This window comes from Falco naumanni, chromosome 4 (genome assembly GCF_017639655.2).
Source record: "Falco naumanni isolate bFalNau1 chromosome 4, bFalNau1.pat, whole genome shotgun sequence".
NCBI lineage: Eukaryota > Metazoa > Chordata > Aves > Falconiformes > Falconidae > Falco > Falco naumanni.
The window spans coordinates 76,797,981-76,821,602 of record NC_054057.1 but is presented as its reverse complement, the minus strand read 5'-3'; the positions used below and the strand labels follow the sequence as shown (position 1 = coordinate 76,821,602).

The 23,622-nt window shown below is 45.9% G+C and overlaps 1 protein-coding gene across 30 annotated transcripts in view; it reads right to left on the bottom strand.

Moving 5' to 3' along the window:
• MAPK8IP3 (mitogen-activated protein kinase 8 interacting protein 3) overlaps window positions 1-23,219 on the bottom strand; it is a 70,735-nt gene extending 47,516 nt beyond the window's left edge. For 25 of the 30 annotated variants that reach the window (XM_040591133.1, XM_040591146.1, XM_040591145.1 and 22 more), the window contains exons 1-4: window positions 22,846-23,219; window positions 4,401-4,521; window positions 3,552-3,622; window positions 2,694-2,785 (exon numbers count right to left, since the gene is read on the bottom strand). In XM_040591133.1, the coding sequence (XP_040447067.1) occupies window positions 2,694-2,785; window positions 3,552-3,622; window positions 4,401-4,521; window positions 22,846-23,163 (602 nt within the window). In that variant the 5' untranslated portion in view covers window positions 23,164-23,219. The remainder of the gene's footprint in view (window positions 1-2,693; window positions 2,786-3,551; window positions 3,623-4,400; window positions 4,522-22,845) is intronic. The other 5 variants (XM_040591148.1, XM_040591153.1, XM_040591161.1 and 2 more) reach the window with 1 other exon arrangement.
• Window positions 23,220-23,622: the final 403 nt, after the last annotated feature.

Sequence of the window (23,622 nt, the reverse complement as noted above, 5' to 3'; positions counted from 1 at the left end):
GGTAAGTGGGAAGGGAAACAAGCCTAATACGCTTATCCCACTTCAGCTGTAACACTAGGGTCCCACGTTCTGGGAGCTCACTGTGGGCATCCAGACCGTGAGGACAAGAGGAAGAAGAAGAGTCTGACAAGGGAGATTTTACGAACAGAACACCTACAAACTACTGGTTCTTTCTACACCATGTCTGTCTTGCTATCTACACCCCTCATGCCTCTCTCTGTCATCTAGGAAAGCTGCCATCTACCTTTTGATAATTTTTCCCCCAACAGATTTTTATATTTCAGACAATCTAATTTTAGCCAGACCCCAAACGCTGTATTCTGTAATTATTTTTATTCTCCTAAATGATTCCCTGTTGTGATACTAATTTACTGTTTTGCAGAAAACTGCACAGCGATAACTCACTGTACAGCCCACTCAACAACTACAATAGCCTTTTGTTAAATCTCTCTAGAAGAAATACTGCAAGACATTCTTTACTGAAATTACTATCTGACTGTCAAAAGAGGAACAGTAAACAATCCCCCTTGGTTCACATGTAACTATGTCTTTCCTTCCCTTACGTAAGGCTCTAGTAGCCTTACAAATGAGAGTATGAAAACTTTACCAACTGATTCAGAATAAATAAGGGATCTTTCTTCGAGATACCAGTATCTTCCAGCTGCAAGTTATTCTTGCAGCCAAGGCTACAGAAATATCTTTAATTATTATGGGAGGTAATGAAATAGCAAATAGACAATATTGGAAAAAATTCTTCACAGAGAGGGTGGTCAAGCACTGGAACAGGCTTCCCAGGGAAGTGGTCACACCTCCAAGCCTGTCAATGTTCAAGAAGTGTTTGGACAATGCTCTTAGACATATGGTTTAACCTTTGGGTTGCGCTGTGTGTGTTTGAGAGTCAGACCCAATGATCCTTGCAGGCCTCTTCCAGCTCAGAGATATTGTATGACCCTACGGCTGCAGGGAACTGGCAGAAGTCCCAGGCTAGTTACCAAGGTTTCTGAAGATTCATGGTTTTTACTACTCCCTTTCCATCCTTCAAGCCTCTTTCATTGCCAAAGTGGGGTTAGGTCTTTTTTTCTCTCCCTTTTTCTTTCTTATAATACACTGTCAAAACTTTGGCAACTGGAATTCTGTCCTTTCCAGAGCAATCCAATCCAACAGGGAGCCATAGCAGACAAAGGGTATTTACATGTCCTATGCCAAGACCTCAAATTTCCTTTCTATTACATTACCCCAAACCCAACTGACATTCTGGTATTTAACTGTTACAGACATAAGTACAAGCTACTAAAATATCCTCACTTATTTCTCCTTTACGCTTAACATATTTATTTATTCTTTATTTCAAGTTATTTTGCTCTTTCTTCATCTTAAAATTTTTCTCAGTGCTCTTTAGCATTTCATCATCCCTACCGAATGATACTTCACAAACCTTCATGGCTTTCCATTTATCTGTTTTCCCAGTATTTTCATCTCTATGTCTTTGCCCATGCTGCCCTTCCTGTATAGAGTCTGACATGCCATCCTCACTCCTTTTCTTAGCCTAATGCTTCCCGAAGATTCGGGTTTTGAGTGAAGTTCAGTGATGTTAACCAGCTGAAGTTCATAGATATTAACTGAGATCAGTCAGACGTATTTTTTAAGAGACAAGGGAGGACACACCTAGCAGGCACTCTTTTGCAAGTATTCCTGTGCAGCTGGTACTGTCTCTGTCTATTTTTCAGACCAACAGCTCCTATGGCTCATGGTCACCATGTGAGCAAAACCTTTTAACATTCCTCAAGGCCAGAAGAAATTTAGAAGTTAAAAAAAGACAGGCAAGGACAACAAAAAGATTTAATCTCCTCCAGCATTCCAGCATTTTACTTTATCAATATTGTTCCCCTGGAAAACACTGTTTTAGTTTAAAACTTTCTGGGTTAGACAGTGTCACTACAGTGTTAATCATCTCATTAGCATGTGATGATTAACACAAGTAGTGATCTGTCATGCATAAAAATTGCCACAGAAAACATCTTTTTTATGCCCGAGTGACTGAATAGATTATGCTTAATCTGAGTAGATTATGTGTTATGTGATCTGTTACTTGGAGACTCTAACCAGTAATTATGGAACACCACTTCTACCTCCCACCCCGTGGGCAATGTTACTGGTACACAGCACCATCAGAGAGAAAGCATTTGGTTCCAGGGGCAGGCAGGGAAGAAAATCAATTTCTTGGGTGTAAGTAGGTCTATTGGGTGACTGACTTATGGAAAGCTTCCCTTGAAGGAACGGGGCTGGGGGGGGAACAAATCCTATAATGGCAAACACATTTAATTGCTACACTTTTGCTGGCTATCACGCATACAGAGACGCACACACACACTTTATTTGACATCTCCATCCATTTTATAGATAAACCTTTTACATGCTACTTCAGAATACAAACATGTTTTTTCCAGAAGCCCTACATCAATAGCAGCGTGACAAAGCCTAAGCTTTGTAACAGAACACGTAAAGCTGCTCATCGTCAAACCTTAGAAAATGCACCCACACTCACCCACAGCCCATTACAAAAAACCTCCAACTACAATCCATGCCCACAGGGAAAAGATTCTGCTTCTGGTTTCTCTCTCTCTCTCAAATAGATGCCCTCAATTTGTAAATTCCCAGATGGCATGTGTTACATGGAGAGGTTATGGCCCTACCTTCTCACAGGTAGACTGCTCTCAGTTTGATTATTTCCCCCAACTTGCTGCATCTTGGATCGCTCAATGTGTTCCACATAGGTTTGAATCATCTGTGAGGAGAGAAAATCCATGAGCCAAACAGAGGAGAAGAAAAGACCAGCTTTCTGCTTTTGCTTGATCCTCTCCAGCACCCATTTCCAATTCCCTTTCCTGTTTTTCACATCTCCTTGCCTTTGCTCTGGCCTTCTAAGTTGATGATATAAGTGCATAGACTAATCTGACAGAAAATCTGACAGCAAATAGTGTCGGAAGTGATTTAAGCTTAATCTTGTAACAGAAAAGCCATGAAAAAGCATATCCAATAATAGTGTAAGACGTCTCCTGAAGGCTTGCTGCCAGGGGGAGATGAGGTAGTTGGGCACTGCTCACAGAATCACAGAACAGTTGAGGATGGAAAGAACCCGCTGGGGTCCATTGGGTCCAACGTCCCTGCTCAAACAGGGACACCTAGAGTATGTCGTCCAGGACCACGTCCAGGTGGCTTCTGATTATCTCCCAAGGATGGAGACTCCACCACATCTCTCAGCAACCTGTGCCAGTGCTCATCATCCACATAGTAAAGACATTTTTACTCATGTTCAGAGGAAGGCTTCTTTGTTCCATTTCATGGCAGTTGCCTCCGGTCTTGTCACTGGGCACCACTGAGAAGAGCCTAGCTCCATCCTCTTTACCTCCTCCATTCAGGTAATTCTGATGTTCCCAAAGTTCAGAAGCTCTAGTCATCACTACCACTGTAAAGCTGAATTCTTTGATATGACTTTACATATAGGCTAAAAGTTTGTTTAGTTATTTAGAAATAATAAGATGACATCCTACCTCTGTGTGACGTTGATGTAGAGCATTATACTCTTTCTTCATTTCTGATTCACGTTCCTCCAGCCGCGAAACTATGAAGAGAAGATTGCAACCATCAGCTAACACACATCAGGCTCTCAAAAGAAACTAGAAGTCTCAAAGCCTATTTTGTTAGAAATCAATTTATATCTTTGGAACAAAACAAACGGAAACAGAATAATGCACATTGCAGGATCTGGTCTTCATTACAAACTATATTCATGGGTGCCTGCATGCTGCCAAAATCAGCAGACCAAATAGTGCAGTAAAGAGCATAGAAGCAGACTTCCTCAGCAGTAGCCTGGTGCCACTTAAAGTGTCCCAGTTTGACAACAATTTTAATTACCATCTGGAATGGGTGCTTCTGACTATTTGAGGAGTTCACTGATGTTGGACAAAACATCAGTGAACTGGCTGAGGGGAACTCCAGCCAAGAAACCATGGCTGCACCATTTAGAAAGTGTTTGTAAAAATAAACAAACAAACAATCAAATGTGACAGTGTATAAGAAAAAAAAAGGGATGTTCTATTCAGGGACAAGGAGAAACTGGAAACCAGGTTCTGAAGCTTCAATAGCGGCCCAAATCTTGCCTCTGGATGGACTGAGCATGCCCCACACAACAGAAGCAATGAAGCCTCTACTAAATTAGGTGGATGCATCCCATCCTTTAGAAGGCTCAGAATTTTATAGCTAAGTAGGGGATAACCAGACATTTCAGGCTTTGCCTAAATTACACTAAAACAAAAAGTATGAACCATATTTTCCAAGTAGCAGTCTATGTGTGTGGAAGTCAAAGTGTACAATCATGTCTGGTATACAACTTTGCTTACTTTGATCTGCATAGTTTTTGGTCTTCAGCTCCAGCTGTCGAGTCTGAAATTCAAGGTGTTCCACTTGGATTTGTAGTTCTTTCTTCTCCTGCTCCAGTGCATCTTCAAACTCTATAAACTTCTGAATAGGGAAGAAGTAGCAGAGAAGGAGGCACAGATGAGTAAGAAACGTAAAATGTGTTTGCCCTATATGACTTCTCCTCTCCTCACAAAAAAAGAAAAATTGAGATAATATAAATCAGAACATAAGAAGTAAGAATGTTTAAGTACTGTAATTAGTACAATAGCATTTAATCAAGCTGAAGAGATTATTTTATATGAGAAGGTATCTTTAATAGACAAGTAATATATAAGCTATGGTCCAACACAAGTTATGTAAACCAGTGCAACTCTATTATCTTCAGCAACATTGTTCTTCCTCATGCCAAGCTAAATTTTGATTCCTGTTAATTTGATGGCAGAGAAGACAAATTCTATTTCTGTGGTCAAACATTTACAAATACATATGTCAGAACTCTTCAGACAGATTCTTCTGTTTCAGCAGTTTTAGAAAGCTTCACCTACAATTCAAGTGGTGGGTAAGTTTTGCAGGACCATGCAAGTCTTTTGGAAAACCTAGCCATACCTGCAGGCAGCTGAGAGCAACCTCTGCACCCAGAGATAGTGACCTGCCCCAGCAGCAAACTCCAGAAGGGCTCTGTGGTACACCGGAGCCAAGAGGAGGAGCGAAACAGGCAGAGGAGTAGATTCTCACTGCAGAATTTTAACAAATGTATACCTAGCAAGAAAAAGCTTGGCTAGCTGCTCTTAGCAAAGAAGGGAGGGAAGGCATCATTGCTGCTAACTCTGATTAGCAACAACAAAGTGGCAGCTGTGCACATAGCTCGTGCATAGAACGTTGGGCTGAAGGAAAGATTTTTATAGATAAGATATACTCATTTCAATACAATAGAAGAATACCTAATATCAGGTTATTATTTCTGTAAAATGTCACTTTTGACCTGGGAGCTTTTGTCATTCTCTGCATTGGATATTAGCATGCACAGCAAAGAAAAGTAAACCACGTGAAACATTCAATTTAGCTCCACTGTAGTCGCAGTTACTCTCATGAAATATTTAAGCTAAACATGATAAATAAAAAAAATAATTAAAGGCCTCTGGAAAGTGATGAGCACCTTCAAATCTCTGTGTATACTTAAACTTAAGCCTGGTTCTTGTACTACATGAGGTCACGAGAGTTCTTCTGCACAAAACACTAATGCATATCCATATGCAATAACGATCCATAACCCATACTTCTGGACTCAGAAACTGAGCCGGTTCTAGTAACACCCCTGACATACACTTGTGGAAAAATCCGTAAGGCTCAGAAAACATTTGCTCCATTAACCACATACATCCTCTCCACAGCAAACCAAGTCTAAAGCCCAGTACCACCACACTTACACTGGCGGAGGATACTAAAGCGATCTCACTAGCTGCAGAACAAGTCCTATCCTGGCCTTATGAACCCAAAAATTCAAGTCTTGTTATATTACTCCTACCAGCTGCATCCAAGGAAGATAAAGCTACAGAGTCATCTGCACCAACCAGTCTGGTAATTAGAACACCAACTCATCAGCTGAGCAGCAAGAGCACAGCCAGGGCCAGGAGCAGCCCTGGATTCAGGACTGCAGAGGAAGAGAGTGAGCTGGAACTCAAGCCGGGACAGCTTTAATCTGCCTTTCAGATGTTTATAGATCCACCAGCACACACACATCAGCTGGCTGAAATCTCCTCTTTCTAAAAGTATGGATACTGGGGAAGAAAAACCTTTTCTCACGCTCTGTACTCTGCACAGGGGAAAGTGTTGCTCTCCACAAATACTGCTGCTCAAGAGGACATGGCAATTTTAATTTAACAAAGTAAAGCCTCATTGCACTCTGAAAGAGAAAGAATCTGGTGAAAGTAATTTTTGGATAAGATTCCCTAGGAAACAAATGCATTTAAATGCACAGTAAGATTATTTTGTTAAACTCTGCACATAAAACAATATGCACAGTATTTGACTGCATTCTCAGAACAAGTCCTATGCACTTCTCCTGTTACTTTTACTGCAGTGATTAGCAATGACACTGGAGCCAACACTATGTTCGTGAACTGGATCTTCTCTCTGCAGACAACTGAAAGGCTACAGCATTTATTATTCTTGCAGATTTTTAAAACTGTTCGGTAAATCCATCTTAACAATGTGTCAGTTTTCATTCCTACATACCTGTATTTATAGAAACAAACACATTTTAGCCACATCTCATTGTCCTGCACTCTGTGTTCTGCAGTGCCTTCAATCTTTAACTGGGCCTCTAACTATCTTTTCCTTCCTGCCCCAAAATGACTGCAAAAATGGGTTATTTTCCCTGCCTTATGGTTGTTTTCCAGCAGTATTTTCTCGAAATACCAGAAATGCCAATAACTTTCTTCCACTATAAAGGAGTTATCTGAGAAGCTAAACATTTACTTCTTAATTAAATTCTAAGACTGTACAGGGTTTTAGATTTTTAAGTTAGCATTGTCCTCTGAGACGTCAATTAAGCATTGAAATCCCCTAGTCACAAATATCCAGCAAGCTGTTCTATGGATTTTGAGAAATTTATAAAGCAATCCACTTTGTAAATTTTCGGATTTATTCTTGAAACATTTTCTGGAATAACAACAAAATTCCAGAATGAGTAAAAAGGAAAAAAAATCCTAACTGACACAGTTACACAGAGCCACAGACCTAGAGAAGCAGCAGTTTTAACTTGCTCCATTTGGAGGACTGACTGAAGCCACACTAACAAAGGAGTTATTTACCTGGTATAATCTCCATCTCCTTGCAGGGTTTTGCTGGAACCACTCTGTGCTAAAGCTCTGTTGACAAACGCTTTTAATTACAGCCAAGGGCTAAATCCCCATCACATTGCATTGGCTCAGCTTTCACTACCTTCCTGGCTCAAGATGCCCTCTTGCTCCCAATTCTCCATCCAAGAAAGAGCATGCCACCCAGGCCAGGCAGGAATGACGTTTTTAGCAGCAATAAAAATGAATGAACTTTAAGGAAAACATTCACGTATTTCCTGGCAGTACATTAGGAAGCAAAAGAAGGCACAAGCTCAATTTTATTCCCACTATGTAGGTCATCTTTAATAGGATTCCTGGATTTGTTTTGGTTTAATTCAGAGGAAACCGATTGAAAGATTAAATCTTCTACAAGTGTGGCTCTGTTTTCTTATTCAGCCCTGTCTATTTTTCAGCCTAAAATTAATCAACAAAACCAAAAACTAGAAATCAATTAACTATCTGGAGAAGAAAAACACATGGAGACAACAATATTAAAAATTAGTATTACCCTAAGTATTCCCAGGGAAGAACAGCATTTCAGATAAACATATAGCAGTATGTCCTGTCCTGTCTGCTGAACAGTTTGAACGAGGAAATTTGCGCGCAGGGACCCAAGGGCTCTTTACTTTCCCAGCCTTTGAAGCACCTTTTAGCTGCTCCTGCATCAGAAGCCTCTCACCTGAGGTTCTCCTCGTGCATCAGAAGGGCTGAGAGCAGGAAAGGTCCCAGATCCAGAGAGAAGCAAATGGCCACACCAGTGGGATGGGGAGGAAAGGCTCCACTGCCAGGGTTGTCCCCAAGGAAAGCACGCTCCTCACTGAGGGGACAGCTTAGCACACAGTCGCTGCCACTCAGCCTTTGTGGTACAAGTCAGCTCTCATCAGGACCTTCAGGCAGGCTTTATTTTTTTTCTAGTAAGCCAGCAACAGCATCCAGAGACGAGACTGACTAGCCACTAAAAGCCACAGAGGTCGGAATGACCTTGCTCAGGAACATGAGCACAACCACAAGCACAACTAGGCAGTGCCTGGAGTTTGCATAGAACAGACACTTCAGGTGCATTTGTACAATCCTGGCCCTACTGAAGCCCTGGGAATGATCTCAGTAACTTGAAGAGGGCCAAGATTTCATCCCAACCTTTTAAACCTCCTAAAAATAAATAGGAAGAGGGGACGTTAACTTGAAAATCACCTTACTATCTGAGCATTTAATGTCTGTAACATTTACAAAAAATCACCAAACCCAGTTATAACAGAAAAAGTATCCCCCTGGTCTGTATTTCTCGTGTTTTCCATCTATGTTTGTGCACAGTCAATTCTATCTAAACACTGCGCAAATGTTCAATACACTAAGACAAAGCTCCACATCTCTGTGGGTGCTAACTAAAACCAGCAAAGCCTTCATAAAGGAGAAGAATCTTCACGTGAATCGAATCCATACTTCTGGCCTCAGAAACAGCAAAAATTCCAGTGACTTAACTCAAAGCAGATACTGCAGACATTACTCTTGCTTCATTATAAACTTACATATAATAAGGGTAAGAGCGGGCCAAAAAAAGACCCACCACAAAACCAAACAGCATAGCCTTACAGTCTTTTTAAAGACATCTTAAAATAACTGAGATAACGCTATTTACAAAAATACTCTGCCACGAATTTAAAATGCCCAGGGTACTAAGTTTAAAAACTGAAATGCAGATTTGCTGACTGCATTCTTTTATTTTGGTGCTGCCAAGAAGCAAAGAAATAAAAAAAAAAAACCCAAACACCACTGCTGGCGAAGGACCGCAGGCTTAACCTGCTGCTACGAGCTGCCCTTTATTCCAAGGGGTTTCTCATTTGCAGAGCCTGGTGCTGCAACTGATCTTGTCCGATGGCCTCGTGGCACCGTGGTCAGTTCAGACCCACACCTCGGTGACTTCACAGCTCTCAGCTCCATCTTCGTGGAGATGCAGTAAAGGTATTTAGAAAACAGAAATAAAAAGGACTAAGTAATTCCACTGATGGTTAAGTATTTTGGTGGGTTTTGATCCCACCATGACAAAGTAGCTGGGTGGACTGGAAGAAGAAACAGCCCATACTTCCAGCAGTTCTCAATAGCAAGGCTGACCACAGTATTACTATTTTTACTATTTTTTTTATCATTTTTACTATTCCTTCCAGAGCCTCTACATCTGCTTTCAAAGAATTATTTCTAAATACAAGCACAGCTAAACGGTTAATCACCTTGGTGATCTAAGAAAACTGGAGTATGAAACTGTTATATATAAAACTCAGTCACATGGATTCTTTTCTGCTGGCCTCTATCCCCAGATTTCAAGCAGGGTAACTGTAATATAACCCAGGATTATGCCAAACAACAATGGCTCGCACACTAGTTTTTACAGTGGAAACATCTAGCACAACATCGTCTTAAGGTGAAAGAATGAGTACTATAAAAATAGAGTGGTACAATGCAGCTCGCTTGGCATCCTGTTTTACTGCCTTTTGCAAAGGAAAAAAAATTACTAAAAATAGTACCATATAATCAGAAAACATCACATCACATCAGTGATAAATCAAGCAGAGCGGCGAGATGCACATATATGCAGAGATCTCATTCCATGGCCGCCGATGGCGGCGTGTGCCGGGGTACACATGGTGCGGGGAGCGCCGCAGGCTCGGGCTCAGCCTCACCCCCAGCCCCTCGGCCCTGGCAGCGCTGCGGCGGCAAGAGCAGCACTGTGCCAAGAAGCAAGAAGCACACACCTGGCAGAGACCCCCGCTGAGAAAGAGAGGCGTGCTGGGCAAGCAGGGCCGGGGTCCTGCCGCAGGTGGCTCCCCTGGAGGCCACCGCCACCGCAGGCGCCTGTAGGGCCAGCTGGAAGCCCACCTCATGGCCCCTGGGCAGCGGCCGGTGGGGCCAGGACGGCAGCCTGGGGAGCTGTGTGAGAGCGTGTTGCCTTAGACAGCCACGACGAAGGAAGAGGCTGAAGCCCTGGCTGCTCAGATCTGACCCATCCAAAACCAAATCTCCAGTCCCACGGCCGGGTCCGCTGCTGCTGCGTTCCACACGCTACTCAAGGTGAAGACCTGGTTCTGCTCTTGAAGGGGACCACTCCACTCAACGGCAGCTTCAGGAAGAGAGATCCCTTCCTGACGGAGCCAAAGCCTGCCACAAGGTATCCCGCACCGCAATCAGCCCGTCATGCTTCCAACAGTCAGATACCAACAACGCCAGAGATTCAGGAACAGGGTGCTACATCTTTTCACTTTGACAGTCAGGAAAGGGATCCTTAAGTTAAGCCACTTCTCAAAATTACGGTGGTCAGCAGCAAAATGCTCCCTCAGGAAACAACCTCCATCTCAAACAGTCAGTAACAAGAGAATTCTGCTTCTCGCTTCATGAGCCAGCCTACACTGCTGCAGCTACATTTTAGAAGAGCATTAGAGAGCTGTGCAAACATCAGCAGAGAGTTAAAAATCTCAAACTATGAACAGACGTTCAGATTTTTATCCCTTTAGGCATTTTATGTAAAGTCAAGCAATTTATTTAAGCAAAGCTGAAGCAGACCAAGAAATGGAGTCTTGTCTACCTCACGTCAACAGTGGCTTGACTCCATTGCATGGAAACATTCCTAGTTCCTACCCGTAAGAGAGGCAGAACAGACATACTTAGCGTTTCCCTTATGAAAACAAAGGTTTTGCAAATACTTCAGGCCGCCCTCCCTTGCTGGTCTCAACAGCTGCAATGTATCCTCAAACAAACAGAAAACTACAGCCATCAGCCCACACACAGCACCAAAAGCACACCTGAGTTTCCAACACGTTGTATCAAATATCACATGAATTTTAGCAACGTTTTGGCTCCCTGAAAGCAGTTTCACTAGCAGGTAAAAAAGAGACTCCTTGAATTTCACCTGATAATCATTCACCTTGCTCTCCAGTGCCCTGAGGTGACAGACCCATGGATTTGAGGGTGCTCCGAGCAATTCTCAGAATTTCTCCCAGGAAAGCCTTGCCTTCAGAAAACCCTTATCCAGGTGACCTAGGTCAATCCCAGCCACAGCACCTCAGGAGCAAACCCCAGACGCCCCTGCAGCCTGGCTGCTCCCCAGCAGTATTGACATGCCGTAAAACTACAATGCATCTGTCATCCATATAAAAGAGACCCAAAACAGCAGCAGTGCCACGAGAAAATACGCATCAGTAAGTGTAAATAACAGCCCACATCTTCCCCATCTCAGAAGGATCTTAGTTACTGCAAACAAGAAGAATCTATCTCAGGTATTAGCTTTATAAGACATCGTTCAAAAGACCGAACTGTAGCATTCCCACAAGTACGCCGACAAACAGCAGACAGCCCACAAGCTGAAAAGAGGTTCAGCTGCAACTGTGAAATGAAGCAACTGACAATTTAAAACCCCTATCTCACAACTTTTAAAACTCACAGATAATTTATTTACCCTCTAAAATTTCATGACTGATCAAAATCTTACCCTGCACTTACCACAAAAGTCAGCAAACCATGACTGTGTTCTCCAACTTTACTTGTTCTGCTCCGAGTGGGCTCCCCATTTCTGCTGTATTTGGCAATTACGCAATCACAGTTTGATAGCTGTGATACAAAAACACTTATTTCATTGCAGAGCTTGGCCTGAACTTCAAACCGTATTCACAGGACAACACAGGTTACGCATCAGCCTTGGGACAAAGAGGTGGTTTATACTAGGAATGCATGATTATATTAATAATTCTATACTGAATACCTAAGACACATAACACTGATTCACATGAAGACGCTTATACATAAATATGCCTTTAATATGGAAAAGTAAGTGCCAGCCTTCCTTGGCTGAGGTCTCTGACCTCAGATAAAGCTGACAGTGGACAAGGCCATTTACTAGTAGAATGGCCAAAACATCATAAAAAAGAACAACCCGTTCCTCCTCCTTCCCATTCTGACACATTATAATGCCATTTTAAATGTATTTTTAACTTAGTTTTTAGAATTTATTAGTCCATAGTGACACACAGTACACAGTTTCATGATGGAAGGATTCTCTCAGCTGTGCCCTGTGTCTGAATCTTTGCTGTCCTCTTCAAAGACAAACGCACCCCTGAAGGAACATTTCCATCTCCATAAAAGCATACAATCTTCTAGTGAAATAAGATTTCTTTTACGTTAGCAGAGCTTGGAGATAAAGATTTCTGTTCCTGTTGCTAACTTCAAGAAGTCAAAAAGACATCTTTCATTTGCTAAATACTCTATAGTCATAGATCAGTCTTTGAGCGCCTTCTGTGAAAAAACTTCTTTTTTTTTATTGATTTATGCAAAGATTACCATCTCCTATATTCCTATTCCAAGGGATCTGAGCCTTTCTTCAAAGGAACATCACTTTTCTCGTAAGGGAGTTCACCCCTCTGGCCGCACTGTATCCCAGCGGGACTAACAACATGCTTACTGGGGACAGAAGATGCAGTGGAGGAAAGGGGCGTGCAAGGAAGGGAAGGGCAGCTAGTGGAGCTCCTCTCCAAACTGCCTTGGAACAGCCTCATCCTGTACGTCCATCGGCAAGCATGGCCAACAATAAAGGTGGTGTGGCTGTCAAGTCTCGCAGATGACACCAGGCCAGAAGGTGCCATCAGCACTACAGAGAACCAGAGCACCACAGGGGAAGAACTGTACGATGCCGAAGAGCAGAGCAATACTGGGGCTGAACCCCACCCAAGTGCAAGAGCACGCACGTAGGGACAGCCATTTCTGCTGCAATGAGGAGGGTCGAGAGGAAGGAGCTGATGACAGAACGATGAGTTAATCGGGCCCCACGGTGACGTGCTCTGGGCCAGCTGCAACTGCAGCGTGAGGGCAGAGAGGGGATGGACATGCTGCCACCTCCTGCCACTCCATGTCACACAGACTGCACTGCGCCATGCCAACAAAGGCAACAGCCCTCAGATAAATCTTATTACAAGGACTTTGAAAAAGGCAACTGGGACACTACCAGGAGAGCATTCCTACCACCGCACAAAGCACTGGTAAGAGCTACCTGGAGAACCACCTGCCATTCCTCCCACCTCTCAGGGAGGACCAACCCAGGCACCAGATGTGGCTAAGTGTCACTCAAGGGGGACAAGGGAATCTGTAAAACAAGGCCAGGTGACATGAGGGCACCTCCATGGTAGCAGGACATGTGGCACAGGCCAGCTCACCCCCCTGCTTTGGCGAGAGAACAGAAAACTTGGCTCCAACACCTCGCAAATGGAGACCAAGAGAGGACAGGACCAGCCTCCCTTAATACAGCAGACATCAATATTTGATAGAGCAAAAACTTACTAATAGTAAAGGACAGTGCTGGCGCAAGAACAAACCAGTAAATCCAGGCCATGAATAAAAAAAAAAACAACTCCACTGCAATTTAGAAGAAGGTAAGAGTAGAGGCAGGAGGTTTCACTAATGGTTTTAAGACAAAGCTTGACATATTTATGAAATGGATTATATAACTCAATTGCCTGCAATACCATGGGACTGGACATGCTGACTCAGAAAGTCCCTTCCAGTGTTATTGTCCTAAGTTTTTAATTACGAGTGGGCGTCTTTCTAAGAATGCTGGAGGCAAAATAGTTGCAGATTTGGTGCAAAAATTACCATGCAGTAAGAAGTCCGTAGGGAACAAGTCTGGAGTAACACAACTTACACTAACACAGTTTCCAGCATTATGACTATACATACTATAGCTACATGCATATTTAATACTAATATTACCTTGTATGTATGTGTGTGTGTATGAACATACAGTAACAGACCATTCAGTATTAAAGCAACAGATTGAGTGGATGCTGAACACCCATCACATCGTGACATGCACAGACCTCCTGCTTCACATGCTGCTTCCACAACGGGCTGTACTGTGAAAGCTGGCCATTTGGACAGAGCCATTCTCAGTGAAATTACATGGTAAATACTAGTTTAAGATAACTTTCCTTATTTCAAGAGCGTAGATGTTAATTTTCTCTCAAATCATAGAGATCATCATAGCACAAGTGCAGCAAGTAGAGAGCACCAAACAATCGCTATCCAAACTCTTACCTCCCTGTTTTTATTAAGTTTTTTTGTGGATGGCATTGCATTACTGAACTCACATTTTTCTGTTTCCTGGATAGCTTCGCACGAGCCTCCATTAAGGAGGATAAAAGACACTGATGCACTGTTTTTAAATGTCGAACAGAAACAGAGCATGGATAACAATGGATAATGAAAAAAGTATTAATGGAACAGACATTTTAAAAAGGAAAAAACCTCAAAATTATGCAAGCTAGTAATGTAAACTTTTCTTCTTTTGTGAGGACTAAAATGTAATTGTATGTTGTATGTACTTCTGTATCTGGAATTATGGTGCAAATTATGTGGCAATTTCAATCCAACTCAGGCTACACACTACAAAAGTCACCCAGATGAAGGAACAAAAAGGAAAGAAAGCAGGGAGATGAGACCAAGGTGGGGCTGGTAAAATGTAGGCAGTGTTTCAAATAACTGGAGTTACAAAGATGATGAAATTGCATTTAATGCTGCTACAAAAGGTAGTTGCGATGAAAAACTGTGTTAAAACACATAATTATCCTGAGAGGTGCTTAAATAATTTTTTTTACAGATATGAAAAATTGCAACAAAGCAAGCAGAAGATTCGCCAAAGACCACACTGAAGTGAGCAGCAGAGCAGCCATCGAGACTCCGGCAGAACAGGTAGCAGGCTGGTGGGAAGAGCACGGTCCGCTGCCTGCGTGCCCTCGGCAGGGCCCTAGAACAGGGGTACGGCCCACGCTGAAGCCACAGCCACCAAGGAAGGAATGAAGCTGACAGCCATCACCAGACAGCCAACCTCAACACCACGGTCGTGATCAGCACAACTGATGGGAGCCTGTGGTGCCCCCGAAGCTGAACGTGTGGCACGTGTTCTGCTGGACTGGGACCTCCAGAGAGGGGAAAAAGAGGGAAGCAGAGACCCTGCGCAGCCCCAGCAGGCACCCACGGCTGGGCCACCACAAGCTCTGTCTCCCCCATGCAGAACTGGGGGCACCACAGGACCCTGCCAAGGCACCGCACGAGGATGCCCCTTCAAAGCAGACTTCTCCTTACACTAGTAAATAGAGGAGATTTCTCAGGGTAGAAGGCACCTAGTGCGAGGCATACACAAATCAAAGGATAAAAATAACATTTTAGTTTAAATTGAACGTGCTTTTAAACATAAATGCTCAAGAGATTGAATGTGAATGTATGGTACTATCTGTTCAACGCTACTATGTTCAAACACTGAAAGAGAAAGTATTAGTCCTCTAACAGGTCTTTCACCATTTTCCAGTAAAATAAAAATGCAGTAAGAAGTACGACTAGTACAATTTCTTAAGTAGATGTGTGTAAATACTGTATCTCCTTATTTTATATATACACAGAGCCAAATGGCATCAAACCAGTGAGAAAGAATTTGCCTTTAAAAGACTACAGAAAAGCACAAAGCAATAAACAAAATACATCATTTAGAGTGGGAAACATCTATTTAAATAATTAAGATCAGTTACTGGAGCTTATTTTCAGTGACTCTGGTGTACTAAGGATAAAACTGATACCAACTCCAATCTAGTGCACAAACACACCTTAAAAACAAACTTTTGTGTGCGCAAAGCTACCAAGCCACACACTCTTCATTGTAGCTGTGACACTGGAGAAGACAAATTCCTTGTGCAAAAGGAATTTTTGTTAAATTCTGTTAAGTGTCAGGCGTAAGTGAAGAGGCCAGCTGCCACAGCCATCCTGTATTTCAACAAATTTTTCATCTGTATTTTATGAACCTCTCTTTCACCCTAAAGGGAAAGATATTTCTAGCAGGTATGTCTCATACCTATGGCACCACATCGTCATGATCTAAATGAAAAAACACATAGGAAGCAATCCTGAGGTGTCTCAAAGTGGTACAGAACTTTCACCACTCTAACACTACTTTTCTAAAATAGCAGAAGTGTCCACACCTGTTACAATGTCTTATGTGACAGAACATTTGCTCTATCTGGTGCTTCCCAGGGCTCAGCATCGGGGCCAGCCCTGCTCAATATCTTTATTGACTATCTGGACGAGGGGAGCGAGTGCACCCGCAGTACGTTTGCAGATTACACTCAGCTGGGGGAATCGTGCATCTGCTGGAGGGCAGGAGCTCTGCAGAGGGACCTGGGCAGGCTGGGCCGATGGGCTGAGGCCAATGATACGAGGTTCCACGAGGCTCAGTGCCGGGTCCTGCACGTGGGGCACAACAGCCCCACACAGAGCTGCAGGCTTGGGGAAGGGTGGCTGGAAAGCTGCCCTGCAGGAAAGGACCTGGGGGGCTGGCGACGGCCGGCTGAATGTGAGCCAGCAGTGTGCCTGGATGGCCAAAAAGGCCAACGGCATCCTGGCTTCTCTCCCAGTGTGGCCAGCAGGACCGGCGCGGGGACCGTCCCCCTGTACTCGGCACTGGTGCTCCGCACCTTGAATGCTGCATTCAGCTTTGGGCCCCTGGGCACAAGAGGGGACACGGAGGGGCTGGAGCGTGTCCAGAGATGGAAACGGAGCTGGGGAGGGGGCTGGGGCACAGGTCTGATGAGGAGCGGCTGAGGGAACTGGGGGTGTTTAGCCTGGAGACAAGGAGGCTGAGGGGGGACCTTCCCACTCTCTACAACCTATAAGGAGGCCGTAGGGAGGCAGGTGCTGGCCTCAGCCTGCATTTGGTACCCCTCCATCAGACCAGCTTGGCTTCTCACCAGCAGGATGTATCTCTGTCCTGCACCTCAAAACCAGCACTGACTAGCCCATCACGAAGACAGATGCCATGGGAGATGAGGTCCTGGGAACAGACTGGTACGTTCTGCATCTTTCAGGATGCCACGCTGCTGCCAGCCTGTTTCATCCACGCTGTTGCCCCTAGTCTATACCCTACCACGTGCTGACTCGCCTTACTCCTGATGGAGCAATGCACAAAGACGGAAGCAAATAAAAAAAGGCAGACTGCCATTACACTAAAATCCTACTGTGGAGAGGGAAGAGACTGGCTGCTGCTCTTAAACCTCTGCAGACTGTCTCTTCCCTGGTGTCACACTGGCAGGTGTAAGGGCAGAGCAGGAACCAGTCCAGCAGCAAACCCTCCTTCTGCTTGCAGAAGCAACTCTTGACCATTGCATCTGAGCAGAGCAAAGGCACTGTTTAATTATTTCCCAGCAAATTCCCCTAGTTCACCTTTGGGGGAAGGAAAGAATTATCTCTATCACTGTTATTTGCATTAACATCGATTCTAGCCCTGCATCAGGAGACATGAAACGCGATGTGATATCTTTGGCTTACAATCCTATTTAGTTTTATCACCACAATTTTTTGTAAGGAAAGGCTCAGAATCCAAAGATTACCATCCTTCACACGGTGGGCATGCCAATTGTAGGCCAAAGCAGTGACAAGGTTGTCACTATTGGCAAGGACGGCTAACAAGTTTATTTTACCATTTAAGAGGGCAAGGAGAAAACTAGAATCGTTGTAAGTAGCACTGCCTATTTAGATATTAATTTGAAATACAGGGGTCTCCAGAAACATTTTTGTTGTTGCTTCCTTTTTAAATATCTGGAGTTAATTTTACTATCTGCAGTTGCTGGGTTTTAATCATAATCTGCAATATTGTGATGAATTCCAAATCATGTTCAATTGGTGTCACTGACAAAAGACACTAGAGAAAAATGAGAAAAGATGATTAATATTTCCATGATTTAAGGTTTGTCTCACCCAGACAACATAGGATCACTTTACAGACACACTTCTGTTGCTTTTTACTTCTGAACAACTAAATGGATATATTTTGGATACTTACAACAAGCAAGGAGGAGAGTATCATAAATATGAAATCTAACATTCATATGCTCAGTAGAAAAAAAATCATTAAAAATATGATACTTTTCACTAAAATGAAGACTAGTTTCTCTGGGACCAACAGCTTTTGTAGATCAAGACAACTGCAAAAGAGAACTCAAGACAAAGTGGAAGAACCCTCTAAAAATGACACAGATCCTGCTGGTCTTTCTGTTGGTGAAATCTGACAGTGCCTGCAAGCTGTGGGAATGGACAAAGAGGCATCTGAAGAATATAGAGACAGATGACAGCTGTGCAGCAAGTCTGCATTACATGCCTGCCCATCACTTCCAACTGCATATAAGTGGAAAGGATCCATGTGATAAGCAAAGCCTTTATCTGGTATCTGCTACTCCCAAACGCTTTCCTCTGATGCTATGAGGTCACCATCAAGCTGCAGAAATTCCCATAAATCAGCTATTTGTGAGGTCAGGTTTCAGGCTGGGGAAACAGAAAGTGCCTTCCCAGGCTGCGATTCATTTCACACAGAAAGAAAATACAAGGCAGAAAGGGGAAAAGCACACGCAGTGGAGAACACTAGAGGCTGGAGCACAGAGCACCACTTCTATCACCCTTCCTCACCATCTTCTTAACGGGAATTAGTGTACGAGGCAGAGACGATATTTGAAGTATCCCTTAACAAAATCTGGAGCAGAGCTGCGGCAGAACTTTCGAAAGCCTTTCTGTTGTTTGAGATGCAGATAGGAGCTAGTGAACCTGCAAAATTGCCACCCAGATGGAGAGCTCTCCAAGGACCCCAAGCCACAGAGAAATCTGTGGTATCTACAGTCCGTGCCTCTCGCAAAGGACCATCTCTTCCCAAAACACTGACCAAAGGAATCTTAAAACATAAAAATAAAATACTGGTAAGGGAACATGCTTATCACGTAAAATAATAACGCAAATTGCAAGCCATAATGAGGAAGCGATGGCCGCAGCAACATGCCATCAGAAGGCAGAGATCTTGCTTTTTTTTTTTTTTTTTTGGAAGTGAGAGAGGATGACACCTAAGTATCCCTTGAACACGAGTCTCACAGTGGCAATGCCAGCAAAGGGCTTTTACAGCTCACAGCCTTTTTGGGTCCTACACATGGGGAACTACAGGCCCAGGCAGCAGTATATGCTGGGGCCACCCAGCTGGACAGCAGCTTGGCAGAGAACTGGGGGTCCTGGTGGGCACCAAGTTGAACATGAGCCAACAATGTGCCCTTGCGGCAAAGAAGTTGAATGGTGTCCTCGGCTACTGCTGGCAGGTTGAGGAGGTGATTCCTCTGCTTTATTCAGCACTGGTGAGGGCACACCTGGAGTGCTGTGCCCAGTGCTGGGCTCTCCAGCACAAGAGAGACAGGGTACTGCTGGAGAAAGTCTACTGAAGGGCCACAAGGATGATGAAGGGGCTGGAGCACCTGGAGAAGAGAAGGCTCAGTGGACCTCATCAATGTATACAAATACTTGAAGGGAAGGTGCAGAGAGGACAGTTCCAGGCTCTTTCCAGTGACAGGACAAAAAGGCAATGGGCAAAAACTGGAACACTGGAGCATCAGGAACTCTGAGCACCAGAAAACCCTTTTTCACTGTGAGGGTGACTAAGCACTGGCACAGGCTGCCCAGAGAGGTGGTGGAGCCTCCATCCTTGAAGAAATTCAAATACTGCTTGGATATGGTCCTGGGTGACCGGCTCCAGCTGACCCTGCTTCAGCAGAGGGTGTCAGGCTAGATGATCTCCAGAGGCCACCACCAAACTAAACAATGCTGTGATTCCATGAAACACCGTACCACACAAGCCATAATTACCCTATGTTGATCCATTATACGGAACAGACGGAAGAAAACAAAACCACTGAAAATCTGGCACAATCCCACATCTTCAGTAGCTTGGAGGTCACAGAGAACTGAGATGTTGTGTACTAAGCCTTGTAATCACAGAGACTGACAGCATTGCCTCGTTTCAAGGAATTTCTATTTTCAATCCGCTTGCCTAGGTGCTTCTGCTGTCCTGTTCCAGGACAAGTGGAAAATACAGAGTCACTCTGCAGCCCAAGTGTTTAGGAAAATACAGTATTTAGAAAATACAGCAATAATTTGCTTTTGGCAAAGACTGTTTCAGAAGATAATATACAGCATCATCTTAGAGAAAGAGAGAGAAGAGTACTGAGAGGGAAAACTTTCCTTTACGGCATTTAGCGAAAATGCAATGGAAGTTGTTAGAAACAGCCGTAATTTAACAAGACATACCTATAGAGTCTGTTTGGGCACAATTTCTGCATAAAGATGAAACATCAAGATTTGAGGGTTCTGCAGCAGTGGTGACAAGACAATACAATGCCAGAGAACAATGCCCACTTGTGGTTTCAGTTACTTTGAAATTAATAAACTAAGATAAAATAATTATAACTTAGGGTCTTTTGACACAATATTGCAAGCGGAGAACAGATCAGTTTTTCATCTCCAATTCCCAACCTCTCAGTGTCACTTTAATCGTTGCAATTAGCACTGACACGCAGAGAAGAATCAAGACAGGGGACAAATCCCATTCCCAGAGGAGGATCCTCCCACTTAAAAGTGAAGGTCTCACCCCAGGACTTGAGGACAGCACAGGAAGCTGAATGCTGCTCAAGAAGTGGGACACACCTTCCCTGGTTACCACAGGCACTGCTACAGAACAGCAATCCATATTCTGAGGGGGGGAAAAACATTTTTACGGTTTTTGATTGTTTACAGTTATCTGGCGGACAGCAGAATTCTCGGTAATACACAGATTTTCACCCCCATAACAGGTAATTAACTGCACAGCAAGTGGTATATGGGAAACAGGCGCAGACAAATAGGTACTTTTTGTTATATGCAGAGGGAAGTAACAGCCATATAGGACCTTGTAACAGGGATTATGGAGAGGCAGAACGCCCATTTGTTCTCATAAAAAGTATGGTATATATTCCTTTTCGGTAACAAGACTCCTCGCAGACACTTTTTCTCCCCACTCACCCTGAGCTGTGTGAAAGTATGACAGAGTATCATCATCAGTGATTTTTAAATCTCAACAAACAGCATTCTGCTATGCTTCCTGAGCTTCCTTGCGGGGAATGTAGCTGCTGTCATTACGTGTGCTTCCAGAAAACACATCCTGTATCCAGTTAAGTCAGGAACAGAAATCCACCCAAGTCCAAAGATGCAAGATCATTCCAAATGGACTGTTCCATTCCTCATTTGTAGCCCATTTTTTCCCCCACATAAACAGTCCACTTCAAAAAAAAATCTGTTTCTCAGAAGCTGCAAAATACTGTCTCTACGTAACATTTAATTAGTCGTCTCATGTATTCAAATCCATTTTTCAACCTCTACATGCATTCAAAATAATTTAAAAAGAGTATTAGTCCATTAATACATAATTAAAACACAGGACTAAAACTTTAATAGACTGGCTCTCGCTTTCAGTATTAGTAATGGACCGTAAGTGTCCTCCTCAAGTTAGCATCCTCCTTGCACACGAGTAAGCCACACAAACATGTCTGTGAAAATACTACACGCCACTTTACATTGTTCCCCAGTTCAAAAGCTATTTCACAAACTACCCCTTATCAAATCAGAACGTGACTCCTAGCAAGACCTTCTTAGTCTAAAAGATGGAAAACCCCACGGTTTTTATTACATTTTGTAGCGAAACGAGGATGGTGATGAACTTTCTCCCCCCTCCCCACTGCTTCATCCCAGTTCACAGACTGACACTTCAAGAGGCTGAACAGCCAACCCGACGGTACGGCTGGAAAGATGCTCTTGATTTCAGCAGGGGCAGGCGCAGGACGAAGACAGTGTGCAAGTCAACTGCGCTCTCCGTTTCTGTGTCGTTGTAACCCCGGGATTGTGACCCTTCCCCACGGAGGGGCTCGTTCCCCCCGCGGCCGCGCCCCAGGGCCCAGGGGAGCCAGCCCAGGCGCGGGGGCTGCAGGCGGCAACGGGAAACTATTTTATTCAGATTCAAGGTGCCGTTGTGGCACGAACAAGTTTCCCAAGTCAGAGGCTACACTCTAAAGGTAACGACTGGCTCCAGCTGAAGAGCTTACCGCTGACACTGAAAGCGCTGCATGGCTGCACCGAAACCATCGATTTTTAAAAGTGCTTCTGAAACCACAAACCGGCATGAAGGCCAAGGCCGAGGCCTCTGCGCGCTGCCGGCGTCCCGAAGCGGCTCCCTCAGCCCCCCCGGGCCGCTGCTGGGTCTGTCCAGCCTCCTCCCCCCTGCTTCAGCCGGCGCGCACCAGCCGCAGCGGCAGCCGCGGGAACAACCGGCCCGGCTCCGCGGCGCTGCGGGAACGACCGGGCCGGGCCGGGCCCCCCCCGCGGCCTGCAGCAGCCAGGGGAGGGGGCGGCGGCGGCCCCGCGCCCCCCGCCGGAGGGGACCCATCGCGCTTGCTGCCCCCCGCTCCCGGTTCTAGAAGGTACCGCCGACCCCGGGGCTCCCCCCGCCGCCCCGCCCCGGGAAGGAACGGGCCCGCCGCCGGCGGCCGATGGAGCGGACGGCGCCGAGGCCTGCGGGAGGCCGCCCCGCCGCAGGCCCGAGCCGCCCCCGCAGCCTCGCCCGCCGCCCCCCCCCCCGGCGCGGGCCCTGCCCGCCCGTCAGCCGCAGCGGGGCCGCGGCGCGGTGCCCCCGCCCGGCGGGCGGCCAAGATGGTCGCGGGGCGGCGTCGCTCACCTCCTCGGCCTGCTTGCGCAGCGCCTTCTCCCGCTCGTACTGCGTGAGGAGCTGCTCGTTGTCCTCCCGCAGCAGCTCCAGCTCCACCTCGTGCTCCTGGTTGTCGGTGAGAACCGAGTCCAGGTTCTCCAGCACCGTCACCACCAGCGGCATCAGCTCCTTCACCACCTCCTCGTCGTAGCAGTGGATCAGCCGCTCGAACTCGCGGTAGATGCTGTTGGCGAGGCCCGAGACCCGCTCCGACATCACCGACCCCGAGCAGTAATCGTCGCCCGGGTACCCCCCCACGCCGCCATCGTCCAGCTGGATCTCCAGCATCCTGCCGGCCCGACAGCCCCCCGCGCCCCGCCGCGCCGCTGCCCCGCCGCTGCCCAGGCCGCCGCCGCCGCCCCGCCCCCGCCCCGCCCGCCGCCGCCGCCCCGCCCCCGCCCCGCCCTTCGCGTCACGGGCCGCGGGGCCCGGCCTGGGCGGAGCGCGGCGGCACCGCCCCGGGAGCCCGGAGCCCCCCCCCGAGGGGCGGAGGACGCGGCCACCCCCGGCCGTGCGGGGGCCCTCCCGGGCCGGGGGCGCCTCTCCTGCGGCGGGACGCCCGAGCCCCCCTGCGCGGCCCTGCGGCGGGGGAACGCGTGGGGCCGGTGGGCAGGCGGAGGCCGACGGGGCAGCGCAGCCGCAGCCCCCGGCGCCCCCAACCCCTGCGGCGGGGAGCCCGAGCGGGGGGGGGGGGGGGCCGGCCGGGGGCACGGACCCGGCGGGTCCAGGGAGCAGCTGCCCCGGCCC